Below are 20,300 nucleotides of genomic sequence, written 5' to 3' on the forward strand. Positions count from 1 at the left end.
CAGAAGCAGCATTCAGGAGGCAGGCTAGTCTAACTGTACATTCATCCAGAAGACAGAAAGATGCAGCCACTCTTTCCACATCCTTTTATCTCAGTTGTCCACTCATCTCATTAGTGAAGACAACAGTGCTTTATCCTTTGTGGGACAACAGCTGGGACATTTTACCAGGTACATCTTACACCATTATACCAACATGTTGGGGAAAAAAAAAACAAACTCCAGTGCCTTTTCAGAATATCACTGTGAAAGTATTCTGGCAAGTACAGAAAGAAACAGTATTTTCTTTTCTTGTTCTCCTTCAGCAAAAGCTCATGAGTAACAAAGCAACTTTGCATTCAAACACTCTCAGTTGCCTTCCAAGAAGGATCTGGGGATGACTATGTTTCTGAGCCAAGAGGAGTAAAGCAGGACCAAATAAGGAACACCCAAATTACCATGAGATATTGATGAAGCAGTGGTTCACCTTTTATCACAACCCTACCTTCAGGTTCCTAGTTGTGATCTCAGATAGGATGGCACTAACTAATGTGTTCAGTTTGCCTTGGAGTATCATACTCAGCATAGCAGGTAAAGCCATTTATTGTGGACCTTTATTTAAAACCAAAAAATCTCTACAGGAACCCAGCAGGCACTGGTTACTGCCCAGTGTTTTTCAATACAGCACACTGAGGAACAGGAATGCTGAGTCAAATCAGCTCTTTCTGTATCAAGATGTGATCTGCACCCTGTACCATACTGCTTCAAATTTACCTTAAAACAAGGGTGAAAACAAGGCACATGGCAGAAAAGCACACTGGGACTGGGGCAGTGCAAAGCTGGTACACAGAGAGTGACATGGGCTGAATAGCTTGTCCCCTTAATGATTCAACTGAAAGAGTTTAAAAGCACTGAGGAGGTACAGTGATGTGAGAAAAATAGTTTATCTCTTTTGTGTTCTCATTGGAAATTCTGCCCAAGCCTTTTTTCTTCTCCCTTACTGATGTTTGAATTGACAAAGCCACAAATATTTGATAAACCTGCCTGCTAGTACCTGTCTAATGTCACATTCACAATTAAAACTATTCTTGTGTAGTCAGATTCTGCCTTCTGCTACTACTGGTTTTACGACATTTTGTTAGCATGCCCACTGTTTCCAGACTCCAAGGTTACTGCTGGCTCACTGAGCCACAGAAATAACAAAACTCATCACATTATTCAGAAGAACATTGACATAATTATTTTGCTGGATATTATGCAAAATAATGTGCACAAAGAAGTTCCATAAGTATACGTTCAACCTTCTTCCAAGCAGGATGTCTCAAAGAACTGAATTTCTCCAGAGCATTTCACAGAGCAAGACAGTGAACAACACATATCTTGAGCATGTTCTGCAAGAACATTTAAAGAAATGGCACTACAAAAACAGAGCAGCGAAAATATTATCAATTACTTAAGTAATGGAGGCAGGGAGAAGCCATAGTGGTGAGAGTGGTCAGAGAAATTTCCAGCTGCCAGGTGAAAGTAAGGAAACATAGGGATCTGGGATGACTCTTCCAAGACCACACAAGTCTGACAACAAAACTCCAGCCTGCAGGAAACTGAAGACATCAGGAAATTCATGAGAGATAGCAGATTTCCAGTGTGACAAAAGTAACTATATGTTTGAAACACCATTAAGAAAGCTAAATTTGAAGCTGGTGGGTGCCTGACCTCGCTGCAAACAGATGGTTCCATGCCCTGGTTGAACTATGGCCTACTGGAAGTACTGTGAGAGAGACACATCTTATGCTTTTTTGAGTCTTTGAAGATGGCCTATGGAACAGAGCTTTGTTTTAGATCCATCAGACTCTATTAAACAGGGACAATTTAATCCTTTCTCTGCAGGAAAACTGAAAGATGCTACTATCGAGTAGTTGAAAGAGATATCTTTTTACAGAAGTAAAGATGAGATTGGGGAGGAAGGTTTATTAATTTGTTAGATGTCAGCAAAGATCAACTAGCAATTCAATTTTCATCTCTTTTCAGCCTACCATGCAGTAGTCTCTCTGCAAAAGAAAGCAAGAGACATCTATTTCTCACTCTTGATAGGTTTTGGCTTGTTGGACCATATGAAATATGAGCTCTGCCTGACCCCTTCTAACACAGTGTTAGTAAAACAAAAACATTTGAGTAGGGGAGGGAAAGAAAACCCAACCCATGCAGCTATTTTACTTTAAAGGACATGATGGTTTAGTGTAAACAAAGGGGGAATAAACTACAGGGATATATGCACAGTAAGAGTCAATTGGAAACAGCTGTTGGCAGATACTGTGACAACCTGAAATCTGGGGCTGCAGCTCTGGGTTGCAGAAACTCATTTTGTTTGTGACCAGTTTTAAATCCCCTCTCACTGCATGCGGGTGCACACCCCCATGCACCTATATGAGCTGTGCTGCAGGAGCAGCAAGTCCATGGCAGCAATGCAGTGCAGTGCAGGGATGATTTGGCTAGGAGTGTCTCTTCTTCAGTGTCTAACCTCAAGGAGGAAGATGTGGAGTAATGAAAAAACCAGCAAAGGGCTTATAAAGCCCTTTTAACTATTGTCTGCAGCCATTCTTCCCAATTCCTGTCTTTAATATTAGAACCATATAACAGCAAACTGAAAAAAAATAAAGGGGCAAGAATGTAAAGGTGCTATTTTAGTTCTCAAAGATTTTTGCTTTTCTGGTTGCATTTAAAAGGGAAGTTTGGGGAGGAATACCAATCCTGGGCCAACCTGAACAATATTTCTGATATTCTGGGTGTAACACTATCTGTTATAAACATTAAATTACCTAAACCAGTGGGATAGCCCTGGCAGGTGGTGTTTCCAATACCACAGCAGCAAAGTTAACAGAGCACAGTGCAAACTTGCAGGCTCCACAGGGACACCGCAGTCTCCAAATCTCTATCCTCCATGTTAGACCTGCTAACAATAAGAGCAGGATATTTCCTGGTGAAGAAGCTGATAGTCACAAAACACATCTTTTCACCTCTGGTTTGAGTCCAGACTAGCAGTTCAAGTTGCACTAACTTCATGGCATGCTTGGAGTGAACACATGCCATGTATCTTGAAGTGCAAGGTTCATGCTTCAATGACCTTACTGCTGGAGGCAGCAAAAAGAAAGACAAAACACAGAAACTGTCCCCTCTCTCTTTCTGGTTGGAAAGGATTCTTCTCAGGTAAGATTGCTCAGACTTGCACACCAGAGGGGGTGAATATTGAAAAGCATGCATTGCTGCTATCCACATTGCTTTTGGTTATGAGACACAAGATATTTACAATTAAATATCTAGTGCCATATCAAGTCATGGACCACCTTCCTGGATCCTCCTCAGCCCAGCCAACTGAACACATGATGTTACCACTTCCAGGAAATGTTTCACCTGCTTACAGAGTTAATCTGAACCCCAGACACAATTCAGTAGTCCGTCAAACAGCATGAAAATCCTGGTGCCCTTATGCCTCCCCATCCATTTGCCCCAGCCTCAGCCAGCTGCCAACACCAGCAAAGACATGTGTTGGCAACTGCTGCAGAGAGAGAAATGTAAGCCTTTCCTCAGTGAAGGTTTGGATGGTGGGGGTCCTGCTGACATGCATGCTAATGCCACCTAAGTAGCATAATGAGAGCCTCCATGGATTTCACTAAGCAAGGGAAAGAACTCACTCCATTCCTGGTGGTCTGGCTGCAACCTTGCTTTAACTATCAGCTTGCTACAGCAGACAAGCATCACATCCACATGAACCCATATTTTCTGCTGCCCAGTGAAACACTTTTGCTGCTCAGTACTGCCACAGTTTTGTCAGGTTTTGTCTCCAGCCTTGCTGTCACTCCTCTGGTAGGAAAGGCAACTTTCTCAGTTTGATCAGTGTCTGAAAAAATCTGATAGTGACAGACCTCAAACGCAGCACTTATGCTGGTAGAAAGGCATGAAAAAATAGAGGACCATGATGACACTGCATTTGAATGCATTAGTCATTGCAGGAATACATGGAGGCAACTCTTGACTTCAAAAACCTAATTTACTAGTAGAAGACTTAATTCTTCACAGAATGTTCTGATTTGGAAGGGACCCACAAGGATCATTGAGTCCAACTCTTTAGTAAATGGCCCATACAGGGATTTAAACTGCAACCGCAATGTTATCAGCACCATGGTCTAACCAGCTGAGCTCATCTCAGGGTCTTGAATATGAATGCCTGTGTTTGCCACTGTTCTCACCACAAGTCTAAAATGAACATCACATTCAGCTCTGCTATGTTCCAGGGAGATGGTCAGAGCAATATTTAGAAAAAAACACACAGAACAGAGGCAAATGACAGAAACAGAACGTGGGAGACACATTACTTAGAGTGAAGTGCAAGCACTGCCAAAGAGTGCTTTCATCTACCAATGAGTACTGATAATTTTCTGATGATGAGTCTTCTGATAGAAGCTGATGCCCACCTGTTTGACACACAAAATGTGTGTGTGGATATTTTTATTAAGTGAGATAACATGCATGAGAAATGTGCTTTTATGACACTGTAAGAGAGGTTTATCTGAGGCTCTGCAGGTATTAAACAGCAGGTCTAGTTGGGAAAAGAAACACAGCCATTTGTTTAATTTCATCCCCTCTTGCCTCTGCATTGATCATGGCACACCCTGTGAGCTAAGGCTTAGCACACTTACTTGGAAAGGAGAATGACACAATTCTGCGCCCTCCGACCATCAATCACAGAGAGCTCTTTCACCTTTCGTGTGGAGAGGTAGAGGTCTTCTGTTGAGCCCATCTCTTTCTGCATGTATTTCAAAAGGGAAGGAAAACAATCAGCATTATGTTTCTCACTCAAGACTGATAGACTTAACTCAGTGTAATGAACAAATCCATCCCAACCTAGAAAAATCCCACATGATAAGCAAAGAAGACAAAGGCAGAAAGCATGGGGGTAGATCCTGTGTTACTAGGCAAACAGAAATCATTCATTAACATCTATAAGCTCTTCTTTGATCCCAAATACTGGACCTGATTCTGGCCTATTAGACTCATTCTACAATTACATTATGTTAATGTGCAAAATGGGCATGATAGGAGAATGAGGCTCATTATGATGAAGCTCACTGGTGTCACAGCATATCCTTCAGCAGATGCCTCCTCCAGGGGTTACACAGCATTGTTGAAAGGCTGCAGCACAAGCAACAAAACCCCTTTGTTATGTCTTATGGCTGCCAATGGACCTGACCAATCCATCTTATATGAGAGATGCAAACAGTAGCGCACGATGGCATTTATCTTACTAAATATATCTTACTAAATGGTAAAAATATACATTTAAACTATCTTCTCTTTTAAAAACTAATTAATACATTTAATCATACAGAAATCAGCCTTTTGCAAAGTTGTCTGTATAACCTCATTGCCATCACCTGAAAAAAAAACTTGAAAATCCAGTCCAGAACATTTGTCATAGCACACAATGATAAAATTTTGTAAACTCAGTCTGACCATCTAGTTTTTATTTTCCTAGCTAACTTCTGCTGGAACCAATAAAAAAATGCCTTTTCATGACATATCCATATTGTCAGGCCTTGAGATTTTGAGATTTACCAGTATAATATAGCTTTGGATGCACCCATCAAATAAGCAACATGACTTCTTTTTTAGCATATAACAGCAAGCATTCTGATCAGATCAAAAGGTCTATCTACCCCAGCATGCTGTCCCTGGGAGTGGCCAACAGCAGATACTCAGGGAAACATGTCAGATTATGGCAAGCACACAGAATTGGTGCTTCCCATAATTCACTCTCAGGACTCAAGGTTCTGCAACTCAAGGCTTACTTACATCAGCATGTAAGAGATTTTGACACCCAAGCATTTGAGACTTCAATGTAAATTACAGGTTCATACTGCTAATTGTCATTTCAGTTATTGTTAGAGTCAGCTGCCACAAATGTATGCTGCTCCTGGATATACAAAGGACTCATTCAGCTACATCCAAAACTGTTGCAGTGAGCCATCACCAACAGAAAGTGTCATTTTTAAACAGGTACAATGCACCAGCTGGAGACATGCACTCAGTAAATTCTTCTAGATGTGCCTAAAGCATCTAGCTTGGCAGAAATAAAATTGCAATGTTACTCAATGCATCAAATAATGTTTCCAAAAAAGGCAAAATTCACATTGGGTGCATTTATTATTGCTGAGAGAATATCTAACAATACCAACAAGAGGAGTGCCCTCAGTATGATCTGGCATGTAGAGATTTCAAAGTTTTCTTAGGTTTTCTCACTTTGTGGGGAGGAAGACAGGGGAATATGGAGATGGGCAGCTGTTAAAAGGAAGACAGCTACTTGCCGGTCTGTGCTCTTGGTTTAAAAGCTTCACTGTTCCTCACTAGCTAATATTTGCAGACAAGGACCTGGATAGTGACAAGCATCCATCCCAAGGGAAAAGAAGTTTCAGCCTTTAGCTATGTATGTGAGGCAGGGGTTTAGCCAGCTTTCTTTAAAGCCATTTAAATTGATTAGGCAGGAATTGATACAATAATGTTCATGCCTTTTCCAATTCCCCAACCTACAGGGTTCAACACAGATTAATAACTTGAACTATTCAGACATTGCTCACTCCTTGGTCATAAGGGTTAGACTCAGATAAAAATATATCCTCTTTGACTGATATTGAGGAGAGAGATATTTATAGCTACTTGGAGTCATGTGTAAGCAAAAGCAGATGAAGCCTCAAGTTTTACCAAAGCCAGATTCCAAGCTTAATTCAAGGAAAAGAGATTGCATATGGACTATCCATATTTTCTCAGACACAGAAAAAGAGGAGCAAGGAGGCAATGGCAACTAGCTTTTATGAGAGAGCCCAAGCCCTGAACACAAGAACAGTTGGAGCTGGTGTCAACCTGACAGCCAAGATGACTAAGCCTTATGCCATCATCCTTTACTGACTTCTTATCTGGGATAACACTATGTTATGTGCTTCAAAGAGTACTTCAGATTTGATATTTTAGTTGCAAATTCAAAACTCAGCTAAAATTTCAGTGCTGAAATGACTATACATGTGGAATGTGTTCATCACATTGGTGCCTTGCTTCAAGTGCAATTTGATTTTGGTTAGCTGAGGACTCACACCATGGCAGCACCCTAGCTTCTGGCAATTATCAACACTTCAGAGAACTACATCTACCATATTGACTTGTTTTGATATGCTGCCATGTTAGCCTCCCCCATGTGGTAAAAGTTGTGACCAGAATTCCCAAATACAGTTACCTGAACACTTGTGGTGAGAACTAATTTCTTCTGAAACCACCAGAGATCATATCCGAACAATCCTTTCCTGAGAGCATCACTCTTACCAAAATCGTTGCCAAGAATTTTGCTTGAGAGGTAGCCAGTTTAAAGACATGTGCATAACCCAATATCTCTATCTAAACACCATTTTAATCTTTTGCTGAATTTTCTGAGGGTTTCAGCTGTCCATTTGGAACTCTTCTGCCCCTCAGACGGCACAAATCCTTCTGCCAAAGTGCCCAGTTCTATGCAAAGAAATATTTCCTTTATCAGAAAGTGATAGCTGTGGCTAGTAAGTACATGTGAAGACTTTAGTACTGTCCAAAGCAGACAGAACTGAAATAGGAAGAGTGGGAGAAAAGGCTGTCTGAGAGACCCTTTTGTTCTCCTCTCAAGAGAGTATTACTTTGGTTAAGGAAGAGTTCACACTGACATTCTTCTTTGTCCCTGGCCTTTTTTACTCAGGATCATAAAAAAGGGACTACAGACACCAGCAGTGAGATATAAGCAAGTGAAAGAACACGAACTACCTCTTATCACAGAAATAATATAGCTAAAAGAATTATTTGTACCACCTTCCCCATTAAGAAAGCAGGGTGCAAGGGCATATGAAAGAGTAGCATGAGCTGTGACCCCATAATGGCATGGTCCAGGACTTCACCTTCACACACATGGCAAGAGGATCAGGAAGCAGACAATGATACTCACCTGCTTACAGGAGGAGGGGTTAGTTAGCAGGTCCTATGCAGGCAGCAGTCGCAAATAACGAAGACGGAAACATGCCAAAAATTAGCACAGAGAAAGACACCAAGTTTAACAAGGCAGCTGAATTTAGTGTGAACACACACTGTTTTCTAAGAGCATATAATGCTTAGCAAGTAATACTGGCCCAGATGATTCAAAGGTATTTCAGCATTTCTTTGTATATTTTAAATCAGCAGATGTCATGGAACTAAGAGTCCTAGGTCTTTATGAAAATAATAAATTTGGTCTCCAAAGCATAAATCTTTTAGGTCTTTAAATATTAACTAGGATAATGCTTAAATACCTTTACAAATCCAGTCCAGAGCCTTACTGAAAGAACTGCCAGGCTTATAACTTGAGGGTCAGTTCTCCTCTCCTGATGCACAGGCACAGTTTGTGGGTACTAAGAAGTATAACAAGCAACAACTTGTTTCAATGGCACATTATACCCTTTAACAACTTGTAGCCAAGTATTTTGAAAGCACTCAGTGACCACCAAAGAGGCAGTACAGGACTTCTGGAAGACAGACTCCAACTATTTCATGACTTAGTCATTACTCCAGTTAAACACCAGCTATACTGAATCAAAAGGTCAATATTACACAGTAAGATTAGAGCAAGGTCAGAAGACAAGTGTAAGAATACTTGGTCCAGCATTCTGTACACTGGATAATTTTGCTTTCCCTCATAGCCCCTAAAAAGGACACACTGGGCTTGAGAGAGGAGAAGAGACCCTCTGTCATTAACAAAATTAGGAAATAGAAAAACTGTTTAATGCAAATGAAATGGGAAAAAACATGAAGGTCATGTTAATAACAGCAAAGAAAGAAATGTTTTCTATCTACTCATTCAACATTTCAGATGCAAAAGAGCAGGGTTTTGCATTGACATTTTTCTTTACAGACATTTGGATGAAGTTTAAAAGTCACAAACACAGAATAAACACATACTTGGTCAGAGTGGAACATTTCCGAAAGTAAAAGAGGAAAAAAGGCTAAATGTGAACTGAAAACCTTCTCATAAATTTTTAATTCAAAAGTAATTTTGGTTGCCTGGTCTTAAAAAAAAAAAAAAAAAGAAAATTATGTGACTTGATTGGAATCCAGTTCACACTGAAGCAAGTATGGATGAAATAGGAAGTATCACATAAAGTAACAACAACAAAATATTTAAGCAGAAAAAAACCCCCAAAATAATATAAAAACCTCAACAAAAGCTGTAAGGGCAGCAAGATGTCTAACTGCACAAAAATACAAGAAGCTTACATAAGTGTTACTCTAATGTCTGGAGCCACTGTCATAAAGTGTGTTTAATGAGGATGGAAGAGTACTGCTCAGAGACCCACAGAGGCAGGGGTAAGGGTCAGGTTAGTTTATGGCTGAATAGCTCAGACTGCCTTCCAGTGATTGGTAATGTAGTCATAAATATTATGATTCTAACTGAGACCAGGACAGCTTTGGCTTTAGTTTTTGGGGACAAAAGGAAGCAAGGCTTTGCAAGGTCATTTCTAGTGAGGAAGCTGCAAGGTTTGCACCTGAAATATTGGAACAGAAGCTCCTGGGACTAAATCAAATCTCTTAACAGCACTGAAGTTTTGTGTGCCTTTCATCCCTTCTGTGAACTAAGATCTTGTTTCAAGGAATGTGATTTACAGAAAGAGACCCACTGAAACAGCATCAGCTATTTGCAGAAGCAGAATGAGAACTGAAATCTCATCATGCAACAGTTAACATCACATACTTTGTTATTCATTATGTTTACTGGATTAGATAGAAAAATAAAAGACAGAAGGGAGAAGATGGAAAATCCAAAGACAAGGAGCTGGATTGTTAATTTTAAGGTACTGAGTCAGTTAATGAAGTATTTATCATCACTGTACAAAATAATCATAAAGGTTGTTTATGGTAGTTGGGTCTGTGTTTTTTCCTAAAACTTCAGAGTAATGATCCAGTTCTGTAGCGTACAAAACATTGAAAATATTCCAAAAGCAAAGGAAAGCTGGGGGAGTTCAAGGAGCGAAAGCACAGTCTGTCTGCTGCTAAATCTCACTCAGTGGAGATAGACATATTGAAAGTGATTTGCTTTCCAAGAAAAAGAGGATGGAAAAAAAGATATTCTAATAAATAGCCACTTTTAAAGTATGCTGTTGGTTCTACAATATGTAATTCAGACCATTTCTGTCACCTAGCCAGTTCAGGCAGTTGGCTGTTTAAGAAAAAATAGACAAAACAAAAGACAGCTAATACAGTCACCTTGCTCAGTGCTCAGGGAACTACAGCCTTTTTTCTCTAGATGAATGGGAGAAACAGGAAGTTTGATATGCAAATATAAATGTAAAGCTCTGCAGCTTTCGGAAGTCAATGGCCACTGACATTAACTAGAGCATTACCTGTTAGTAGGTTCTGTCTCTAAGAGCTGCCCGTGAGCATGAAGTATGTCCGTATCAGAAGTTTAGACCTTGCCCCCATGTGTCCATCCCAACTTCCTTTGGTCTTCAGAGTTTTTGAACAGTGGCAGAGCATCAAGTGATGCAGCCTGACTGCAGGTGGGCAAGGGCTCACACCACTGTCATGTATTCATTTCTCCTCCAGAAATTCAAGACAGAAAAGTTACGGAAGAGTTCATTCCTACCTGGTGCCTCTGATACGCGGAGAACATCTTTTCAAAATCTTCTAGATCCAGCACCTTGAATGCCTTTAAATCATCAATCTCATTCCAGATCGTGCCATGGATCCTCTCCTAAAAGGAAAGGACATATTTTAACTAGATCGCAAAAGTATTTAGCTAAGACCATCCAATCCATTTGGATAGATCATTCTCTTCTACTCACCAGTCACATTGCTATCTACTACTGTTGTCGTTTTAGAGGACACACTTTGGTTCAAGAGTCAAAGGAGAAAAAACAGCACTTCATTTGGGTTTTTTTGTTTGTTTGTTTGGGTTTTCTTATTTGTTTTAAAACTACTATTTTGTAGTTTTCATCACAGAAAGCATCTAATGAAAAAGCACATTCCAAGACTAGCAGACCACATTTCAAGCATTATCCATGATCCCACAGCATATTTCCTTTCAAGAATGGCCATCTGTCTAACATGACGATTGTGGTCATGCTGAAAGGAGTGTTACCATCAGGAGGAAAAAGCTTAGGAAAAGCACTGATGCATGACAAACCCCAGACACATCTTCCCTTTTACAAATTTTTCCAGGTTCTTTTGTAAAGCCTAAAGGGTGTGTGGCTTTCATTATGTCTGCCTGAGAAAGTAGTTTAAATTATTATTTTACTTTACTTTTAAGCTTTTGAGTCTTTGAAGTCTAATTGTTCCTATTACATGAACTCCCTTGTCTACATGAGGTCTTTGTCAAGCCAGATAGACACAAACTATACCCAGATCCCTGAAACAGCACCATTCACAGTAACTGGAAATGTTCACAACCCTTATGATGATACATTATCCTGAATGCCAGGAATCCTAGCTGTTTGGCAGATAATTAGCATGGAGGGAGATAGGCACAGACTTCTACTCCTACTTCCTGTCAACAAACCCAGAAAAAATAGGCTCCTGTAGTACACAAATTAACTAATCAGCAATCATCCTAAACTAAGTGAAGGTCTTGGGTCTCCTGCTGACAGGATGCTCAGGACAGATATCCTTTCTGGCAGAGGACACAAAGACCAAACTATCTTCTCCTTCCTAATGACTCTTAAGGTGCATGTTGTGTGGGACAAGCTTTGGGTGCTCTTCACACCACTGACACTACTATTCCTAGTTAATTTAGTTTATTAAGTGCATATTTATTGTACTTTATTAACTGCAAAAATAATGAAAATTCTGATTAAAAGAAAAAAGAAATAGACAAAAAGACTTGTAAAAAAAGACCTAAGCAAATCCCAGGAGATAAAGAGCCAGCAGAACACTGATGCAGAGAAAGCCAGGGACCACAAGCAATAGCAATGAAACCCTCACACAGGTCCTGCTCTGAAGTATTTGACTTGTACCTACACAGCAAAGTGTGTTAGCACTTCATTATCAGAACTAATTAGGAACAGGCTCTACTTCCCATTCAGAGTCATCAAAAGGAATGAGGGAAATGTGCTAAGCCACAAGGCTCAAGGAGCAAGGAGAAAAACTGAGGAGGATAAAATGAGGGGGAAATAAAAGTGTGAAGTGCTCTGGAGGAAATTCCTGGCAGGGCAGACATTGTGGAGGAAAACCAACACCCTTTTTCCAGAGGCAGCCTGTGAGTGCCTGAGGGTAAGGAGGGGTGTCTGCAGTGCTATTCACAGTGAGAGCATATCCTAGATGGGAGCAGCACCTATTCCTGAGCAGGTTCACCAATATGATTGTATCATCCCTTGCAATCAGTGTGGCTCTTCTTTCCACACCAGGAAGAACACGTGACTGTAACACAGCAAACAAGTCTGAGAGGCTCATCTCAGCCAAAGCAATGGGAGACAAAATTAATTTTCTTTTTATCCTAGCCCTGAACTCCACTGTCAATCTTAGCCAGAAACATCCAGGCAGAGTGATCATTCTCATTCAATTTCCAGGCTGGCTTTGTAAACCATGAATTATAAATCCTGAGGGATGTATTTGAACAGCAGAGCAGTTCTCCGAGTGCCTCACTGTGTCAGACTGTCCAATCAAACACTGAAATGGTTGAATATTTCTTGACAGGAGTCCTCAGAGTCATCACTGGGATAGAGCCCTGAGGATGCCAAAAAGCTGTTATGCTGTGTTTGGCAGAGGCTAGATGTGACTCAAGACAGCTACTCATGAGTCTTGCCCATCTACCTGTCCAGCTGCAAAAATCTCACGGGAGTGAGGTTTCCTCGCTAATGGCAAGAACAGCAAAAATGTCCTACAGAACAGTCTAGTCTGAATGAACTGCAAAGGTGCCAAAACAGGAAGTTCTGGGACTCAGAAAATGACTGCAGAGAGTAGTTCTCCTGCTGCTTTCCCAGGAAAACAACCCTGTGAAAATTATTCCAACTTCAATTCAGATTCATTTTAAGAGCCTGATTGAATCTAGTCCTGTACAGGATGGTTTGTATGCTACTTGTAGCAGAAAGACAAATTCCAAAGCAGCACCCTTTGCAATGGTGTGTACAAATAGAACTTTGACCAAAGCAATTCAATGCTAGGGCTAATGCAGTCAAAGAAAAATCAAGGCAGGCAGAGGTATAAACAACTTAACACTTGCAATGGGCCTGTCCCTTCTATTTCTACTATAAGCTCTGTCCTTGAAAATTTTCATGTTGCTGCCAGATAACTTCCTGGACTGAACTTTTCATACACAGTTTACACAGTTATGGATTAACTGGCTGATAGTTCCTTGTCATCAGCCAGAGAAGACAGAGCATTTTAAGAGAAACAGACTTGCATAATGTGGTTGCTATGATAAATGATTCCCTCAGCACCATAAAAATATTTATGGTCCCTAAATAACAATTTAAAAATAAATTCTTTATTCTCTGCCCCTAGAAAGAAAAGAAAAAAAGAAACTTAAAAAAAAACCCAGAGCAGTCATTTTATCTGTAATGTTTTTCTCTGCATCTTCATTTATTTGTTTATTCATTCTACAAGTCTTCCAAGATCTGTGGTTCCTCTGCTTTGGAAAATTTTGGTCCACTTGGAAAAGCAAATCCTGCGACCTGTACTTCTCAGCATCCTCTAATGAAATGGTGACACATACCAGGGCAGGAAACATCTTATTATGAGAAAAAGTATTGACAAGGCATTTGCTCCATCAAGCTGAGTTTTTGTATGTTGCATTTAACAATTCACTCACTGTAGCAGTTGCATCATTCCACCTTTATAGTAAATCCCAGTTTGCTGATGGACCTAATGACATTAGAAAATGACAGAGTTTCATGGCACTGCAAATCATATCAAGCTGTCCTCTGCTACACCTAAAGGATGATTTTATTTACCCTGATAGATAAATAAAGATATTCTGGAAGGCATCGAAGTCCATCATGCCTCAGTAACTTCACAGGATGAGTGATAACCTACAGTACTTTTGTTTGACCTGCAGGTTCAGAGATACCATGGAAACGATGAGTATTCTGTGAATACTGGAGCAGGCAATTCAGCTTATTAGCAGGCTAATATTTGTAGAATATTAACCAGAAAAGTGGAAGCAACTTAAAATTTTAATTGAGAATTCCATTATGAATCTGAAAAGTTATATGAACAAAGCACATTTTTCAAACTTTTCTCTTCATATTAGGTCCTTTCTTCAGTGTGAGAAAAATCCACTTCAAGCAAAAGCTGTATTTTTGCCCAGTTTTTAATCAAGACAACTATTTTATTTCATTGTAGGCCTAGGCACCACCACAGCTATTATGAGTAACTTCACAATGAGATTTTTGGAGAACTCTTTCCATTAACTTTGACTGTTTAGCAGCAGTCCTTCATCATTTTATTATAAAATAAAATAACCATAAACCTCAGTCTGCTTTTAGGAAAAAAGCTCCAGAATTCAGAATCATTGATAACATTACAGAAACATTTTTTAAAAAAAATTAGTGTCAAAATGAACATTTTCTGTTACATGATTGACTGATTTGGGAGATTGAGTTTGGTGGTTTTGATTTGTTTTTCTGTGTGCGTGTTTTGGGCTTTTCCAAAAACTCCTATATGGAATGCAGAACAAATGCCTTTCTTAGGAAACTATTCCAGTCAGGTCTATTTAGCACTGGCTAAAGAAAGCCTCTCTGACATCACTGATGAGAGCCATTACCAGGACACTTAATGGGAAGCTGCTTCTACAGACATGAGATAAGAAGCAGAGCAGTTGAAGGTTGACTTAATTTATTCTGAGAACTTCAAATCAGTATGTTTATATTTATCAAATAGGTAACTATTAATCCATACTTTCAATTTTCTTGAAACCAGTCCATTGCTTGGGTTCACCAAAAATGTTTGGTCCCTGATTGACCTTTAGTGTTGCGTAAAACTCAGAGTGAGAGAGCATTGCTGCCCAGAAACAAAGAAAGGAATCCTGCCAGGATATTACAGCGGTTATATTGCAATATCTTTTTCTTAAAAAACAGAGGTCCTTGGCACCAGCACTACTGTAGTGCTGTATGAATGGAATTCACAGACAATGCTACAGTGCTGTATGAATGGAGCTGTGGTGGGGAAGGACTTCATCAGAACTCAGCCCATCCAGGCATCTAAATGTCTTTGCCACTGGTCATTAGCTTACATCAAAACTAGCACAAAGTCCTTAATTCTCAATGGAAATTAGTGCACTGTTGGAGTTTCCTTGTTAGAAGCACAGATCCTTTCCAGTCAAACCTTTTTTTGTGGTGCCCATGGGAACTGTAGACAATCTGTTATTGTCAACTGCCTGACTGTATTTGATATTTCTCCCAACACCCAACAGCTCAGTTCTTTTCTTCCAAAGACAAAATCAGCATGGGAAAAAGAAAGGTGTCATATGAATTGCCCTGGAGAACAGCCTTGATTCCACTACAGAGAAAGTAGTGGACAGACAAATCCCTGTCAGCCAGCCTTGTCCACACTCCTGTTGGCCTCTGTTGGCTTTCCCTCACTCCCTCGAGGCAAGCTGCATGGACAGAGAGGAGTTTGCCCACATATGGGCTGCCTCAGTCACCTTCACACTTACCAGAAAAATCTCCTGAGAGAGACTCTGTACTAATTGCTTAGAGATAGGTGATCTAAACAGTATGCAGAGATAACAAAGAGCTGAATATTTGAATACCTACTTGCAGCTCTAACTTTATGTTTCCAATGCTGTGTTCCCTCACCTTGCTGTGTTTCATGTATTGTTCCTGAAAATGTTTTTGTGAGGAAAAGTTGTATTCTTGTGAACTGCAAGTTAAACCCTACCACAAGCCACAAAAATACTGTGCACACTTCCAAGCCTCAGTTTCCCAGGATCAAAAAATCAAGATGTGCTGCTCTCAGACAGTGTGCTTGTTTTGAGTCCTCACTCATTCCAGTCTGGCTACTCTGACAGCTCAGTTCAGGAGAACACCACAGAAATGCAGCAAAGGTAACAAAAGGCATGACAAAGCCCATCCAACCTACTCATGACTTTGTGCTCACAGGATTCATATCCATGTAAATGGAAAGATACTGAAGCAGGAAATCTAGGATGAATGAGGAAGATGAGCAAAACATATCAGCTTCTCCAGCAGCCAGTGAATAAAATAATTTCATAACAAAGTGCAACCCAAGTAACAACGTGAGACACCTGTATTGACACCACAACCTCTGCCATTTTGCAGAAACCATACCAAAACACTAACACTGGCAGACACTCCAAAATGAAGACCCCACCCTCTTATGCCCCTTTACCCAACTATTTTGCCTTCCTCAAAATAGTGTCTTTTAGCCATCTCACCACCCAGGTCTTCAATTTTATTAGCACAGCTGCCTTCACTCTTATCCAGAGGGCAGGATAAGCCTACAGTTACTGTACACTAAACAGAAACACCTGTGACTCTCTCTTTTTCATATAAATTCATATATATACATGTATTAGTTACTATTTCTTTTCTTCAGAGCACTAAGTTCCATGTTTTGCAAAGGAAAATAAATCCTCATCCTTACATTCTCTCCCACACCCCCCACGTGGCCTTGACAGACAAGCACAGACGGTGCAGCAAATATTTCACTTCACTTTATTTTAAAGAAAAGGGGAGAGGGGGAGAGAGAATTCTTGTGGCATTCCAGAGGTCCCTGGATACTCATTCCAAATGCCAGAGTTGGGCCCTGGGTGAGTTTCAGTCTAAAAGAGAACCTGGATTTCTAGGCAGAAATCCAAACTCAACACAGACACTTTTTCTCTTTCTAAATCAGTTTAAAAAAATTAAGACCTAAAGAAAAGGGGAGGGAAAAGAAGAAGGCAAAAAGAGAGAGAAGGAGGAGAGAGAAGTGAAGAAGGACACTCAACCAAGGCAGAAGAAAAATGAGTGCAACAGGAAGAATCCAAATCCTCTGGGTTTTTGGTTGTTTTTTTTTTTTTTTTTTTTTTTTTTTTTTTCGACAACCTGGAGTTTTATCACCTACAGACAGAGTATAACCATTCAAGGAGAAAGGAAGCTTCCCTCGTGGCCATGAACAAACAGTGACGAGAATCAGGACACCTTTTGGTCCTTGGTGATGGCTCTTGCCAGAGTAGAGGGGGCTGGTTTTTCAGATGGTTCTCACCATGTTTTGCCCACATTGGCTCTGGTCACTCTTTTCCCTGGTGTACAAGTGAGGGCAGCTCTGGCACATCAGTCCTGGAGATGTCCAGCTCTCACTTAGGTATTCAGCCCCACTACAGCTTTGCTTGATCAGATCATTTGCATGCCCAGACCTATGCAGCTCAGTCTATCACAGGGGATGTGCTGCACTGCTGGAGAACTGGAGAGACCCCCTAAACACAATTAAGGACTCCTACTGACTACAGCCCACAGAATGCCACTTGCTTCTATGCCACTTTGCATCTTGTGGCATTAATCATCATTGGGGTTGGTTACTCAGAAAGTAAATCAACTGAGTAATGCAGTTTCTTACCTCACTCAGCTTAGCCCAGTTGAAGGATTTCAGTGGATGTGAAGGCTGTGGGATAGATTTCTTCTTCAGACTGGGGCCACTGGTGCTGAAGGTGGTTGTTGAAGGGGGTGGCACCCCCATGCTGAAGAAAGGTGGTGCTCCTGGTGGAGGAGGAGGTCCTCCTGGTGGAGGTGGTGGAGCAGGAGGTGGGGGACAGCTGGAGAAAGGCAGAGGAGGTGGCAATGGTGGCAAATTCTCGGACATATGAGAAGAGGACAAAGCTAATGGGCCACCTGGAGGAGGGGGTGGTGGGGGTGGGAAGGAAATGCTGCCCCCTTGCTGGAAAATGAAAAACACAGAGAAAAAGAAAGCAAACAGTTTAAAACGCACAGTAACTCCATGTTGCCAGCTGATGTGATTTTATTACGACTCTCAAAATATTTGATGTTTTCTTTAAAGCCTCCTGCACTCAAAGCCATGCAATAAAGGGAGGAATCTCAGCTTTCATTTAAGAGAAAGTTTCAAGCCCATGGAGTTGTGGAGAAGGGCTTGAAAAAAGAACCATAAATGGCTCAGAAAAACAGAAAGCTAGTAAAAGAAGCCAAAATGTATTATTTTCTCCTTATGTATGAAAAAAGAGAAAAGTTCAATCTTATGAACTTTTGAACTCCTGGGTTTAAAAGCTAAGGGCTTGAAACACTGAATACCTGTCATTAGGCCTCAGTAATGCAAAGTGGAAGAGGGGAGGAGGGAATGAATCTGCTTCCTGCAGTGTCTAACTTCTCAGGGCTGTGTTCTGGTGGCTTAGGCACACTGCTGGGATACAAGGAGCACCAAACAGGAGGGAGCATCTGCAAATGCCACTTCTGCAGGACTCTGAGACAGTTCAGATACTCTTGCAGCATTATAGGAATCCTTTTTCTTATATACTTTTGTATCAGGGAGGTTTCTCTCTATTCCACTGAAATAACCAGGGCCACCCCACTCAGCAGTGAAAATTATGGCTGGAGGAGGACACATGTGCCTCAGCAGCTCCTTCAAGGAAGGTGGCTGAGGAGAAGGAATGGAGCAGCCCATGCATGAACCATTCTATACCACCAGGTCAGGGACTTCGGTCTCAGCTAAAATCGGAGGAGCTTCTAAGTATTCTCTATTATGACCACAGATGTGCTTCATGCATAGCATACTTTGGTTCATCATTCACTAGTTAGCAGCCTTTAAACAATGATGGGGAAGGCTCCCAGTCTCATACCGAGAACTCATTAAGTTGAGCCACCAGATCATTCATCTGGTCTCGGGTCTGGCGCAGCTCCAAGGATTCCTTCTGCAGCTTGTCCTTCATTTTGTTCAGTGTCTTCATCATTTCATCCTTCTCCTGGGTCTTTGTTTCACATTCCCGCTCCTTCTTCTCTAGCCTGCTCATCAGCTCTGCGTGGTCTAGGGGGAACACGCAAGTGGGACTGATGAAACAAAGCTCATGAACAATCCCTGAGGAGATGTAGGTTATGCTGAAATAAAGCTGACACTTCTGTCAGCTCAAGCAGGGATGTATAATGAAAGCAAGAAAAAGAAAATAAAGCCTGACTGTCTTGACAATGACCTTCAGTGATCAAGACAGCAACGCCTAAGTTTCAGACAGATTGTAAAATCACTTCATGTGAAGACTGAAGGAACCCCCATCCTGTGAAACACGAACTGTTCACCATCACACAAAATGTCTGCAAAAGGAAAAGTTGTGCCCAGCTCTGCTGGTCACTGCTCTGTGAATGAATTGGGATCAGTTTCTGCCTATGCAAGCTCAGAGGATGAACTCACCTTTCCGGAACTTCTCTGCCTGATCCCTCCACTGCTTGACCTCATTTTCATTCACCAGCCTGAAAGATGAAATGAGATCATTTAAACTTTTCCTGAGCTACCCAGGTTGAAAGGCAAGTGGCCATTATGCGTAGTGATCAGCAAAACACAACCTGGTAAGTGTACAAGTTTATACAGGATCACGCCAGTGGTCCTTCTGGATCCAGATTCTACTCCCTAGCCTACAGCTAATAAAAAAAGGATGCCTTTTTACTCAATGTCATAAAAAGGGATAAAGGAATGGCTGTGGAAGGAAGTCCTGATACATTCCTGTCTTCAGGTAATGCCCACAAAATGCCAAGTCTACTTATTTTGAAAGAGAGAAGTCATCACTAAAGTAATCACAGCTGCTATGGGTTACAAATTACCCCATCCTTAATATAAGACCAGATTGCCATTGTTTTTTTTTTCCTAATCTCTGTGGTTCTATTTTTTCTTTCTTACAAGAAGGAAGAATACTTCTCTTTTGGGTAATACATCAGTAACAAGGCAATTCTCGTATCTCATAGTGGCACAGCTATTTCATATTACTGACAGAAAATATGCAGGGCATGCTGGGGATTGATTAGATATGCAGAATGAGAAGTAGCTATGAAAGCAGAAGAGGAAGATCAGGCATGAAATCTACAATGAAGTCTGGTATCCAACACCACTGTATTTTTCCGAGACAAAAAATCAGTTTCGATTTTGGCTCACACCTATAACAAAAGGAACTGTAAAATTTTTAATACAGGAGAATTTGGTTTCATATAGGACTTATGTTCTATAAATGTTCTTTTCAGTGGATAATTCGGAGGGGTAATGGGCCATGAATTACCTTCAGAGGCAGTTGGATGAAATGAAGAATCCAAAAGTTTGGCTAAAAAAGGACTGAGAACAGGGAAGTTGAGAAGAGAGCCAGCTCATGTAGC

The 20,300-nt window shown here is 40.8% G+C and overlaps 1 protein-coding gene across 2 annotated transcripts in view; it reads right to left on the reverse strand.

Moving 5' to 3' along the window:
* DAAM2 (dishevelled associated activator of morphogenesis 2) overlaps positions 1-20,300 on the reverse strand; it is a 200,342-nt gene that overhangs the window by 28,142 nt on the left and 151,900 nt on the right. For both annotated transcript variants that reach the window (XM_041477173.1, XM_041477172.1), the window contains 6 exons: positions 19,351-19,409; positions 18,788-18,972; positions 17,557-17,874; positions 10,652-10,759; positions 7,985-8,017; positions 4,671-4,777 (listed from right to left, as the gene is read on the reverse strand). In XM_041477173.1, coding sequence (XP_041333107.1) covers positions 4,671-4,777; positions 7,985-8,017; positions 10,652-10,759; positions 17,557-17,874; positions 18,788-18,972; positions 19,351-19,409 — 810 coding nt within the window. The remainder of the gene's footprint in view (positions 1-4,670; positions 4,778-7,984; positions 8,018-10,651; positions 10,760-17,556; positions 17,875-18,787; positions 18,973-19,350; positions 19,410-20,300) is intronic.

This window comes from Pyrgilauda ruficollis, unplaced genomic scaffold, assembly GCF_017590135.1.
Source record: "Pyrgilauda ruficollis isolate IOZ18807 unplaced genomic scaffold, ASM1759013v1 scaffold4, whole genome shotgun sequence".
Lineage (NCBI taxonomy): Eukaryota > Metazoa > Chordata > Aves > Passeriformes > Passeridae > Pyrgilauda > Pyrgilauda ruficollis.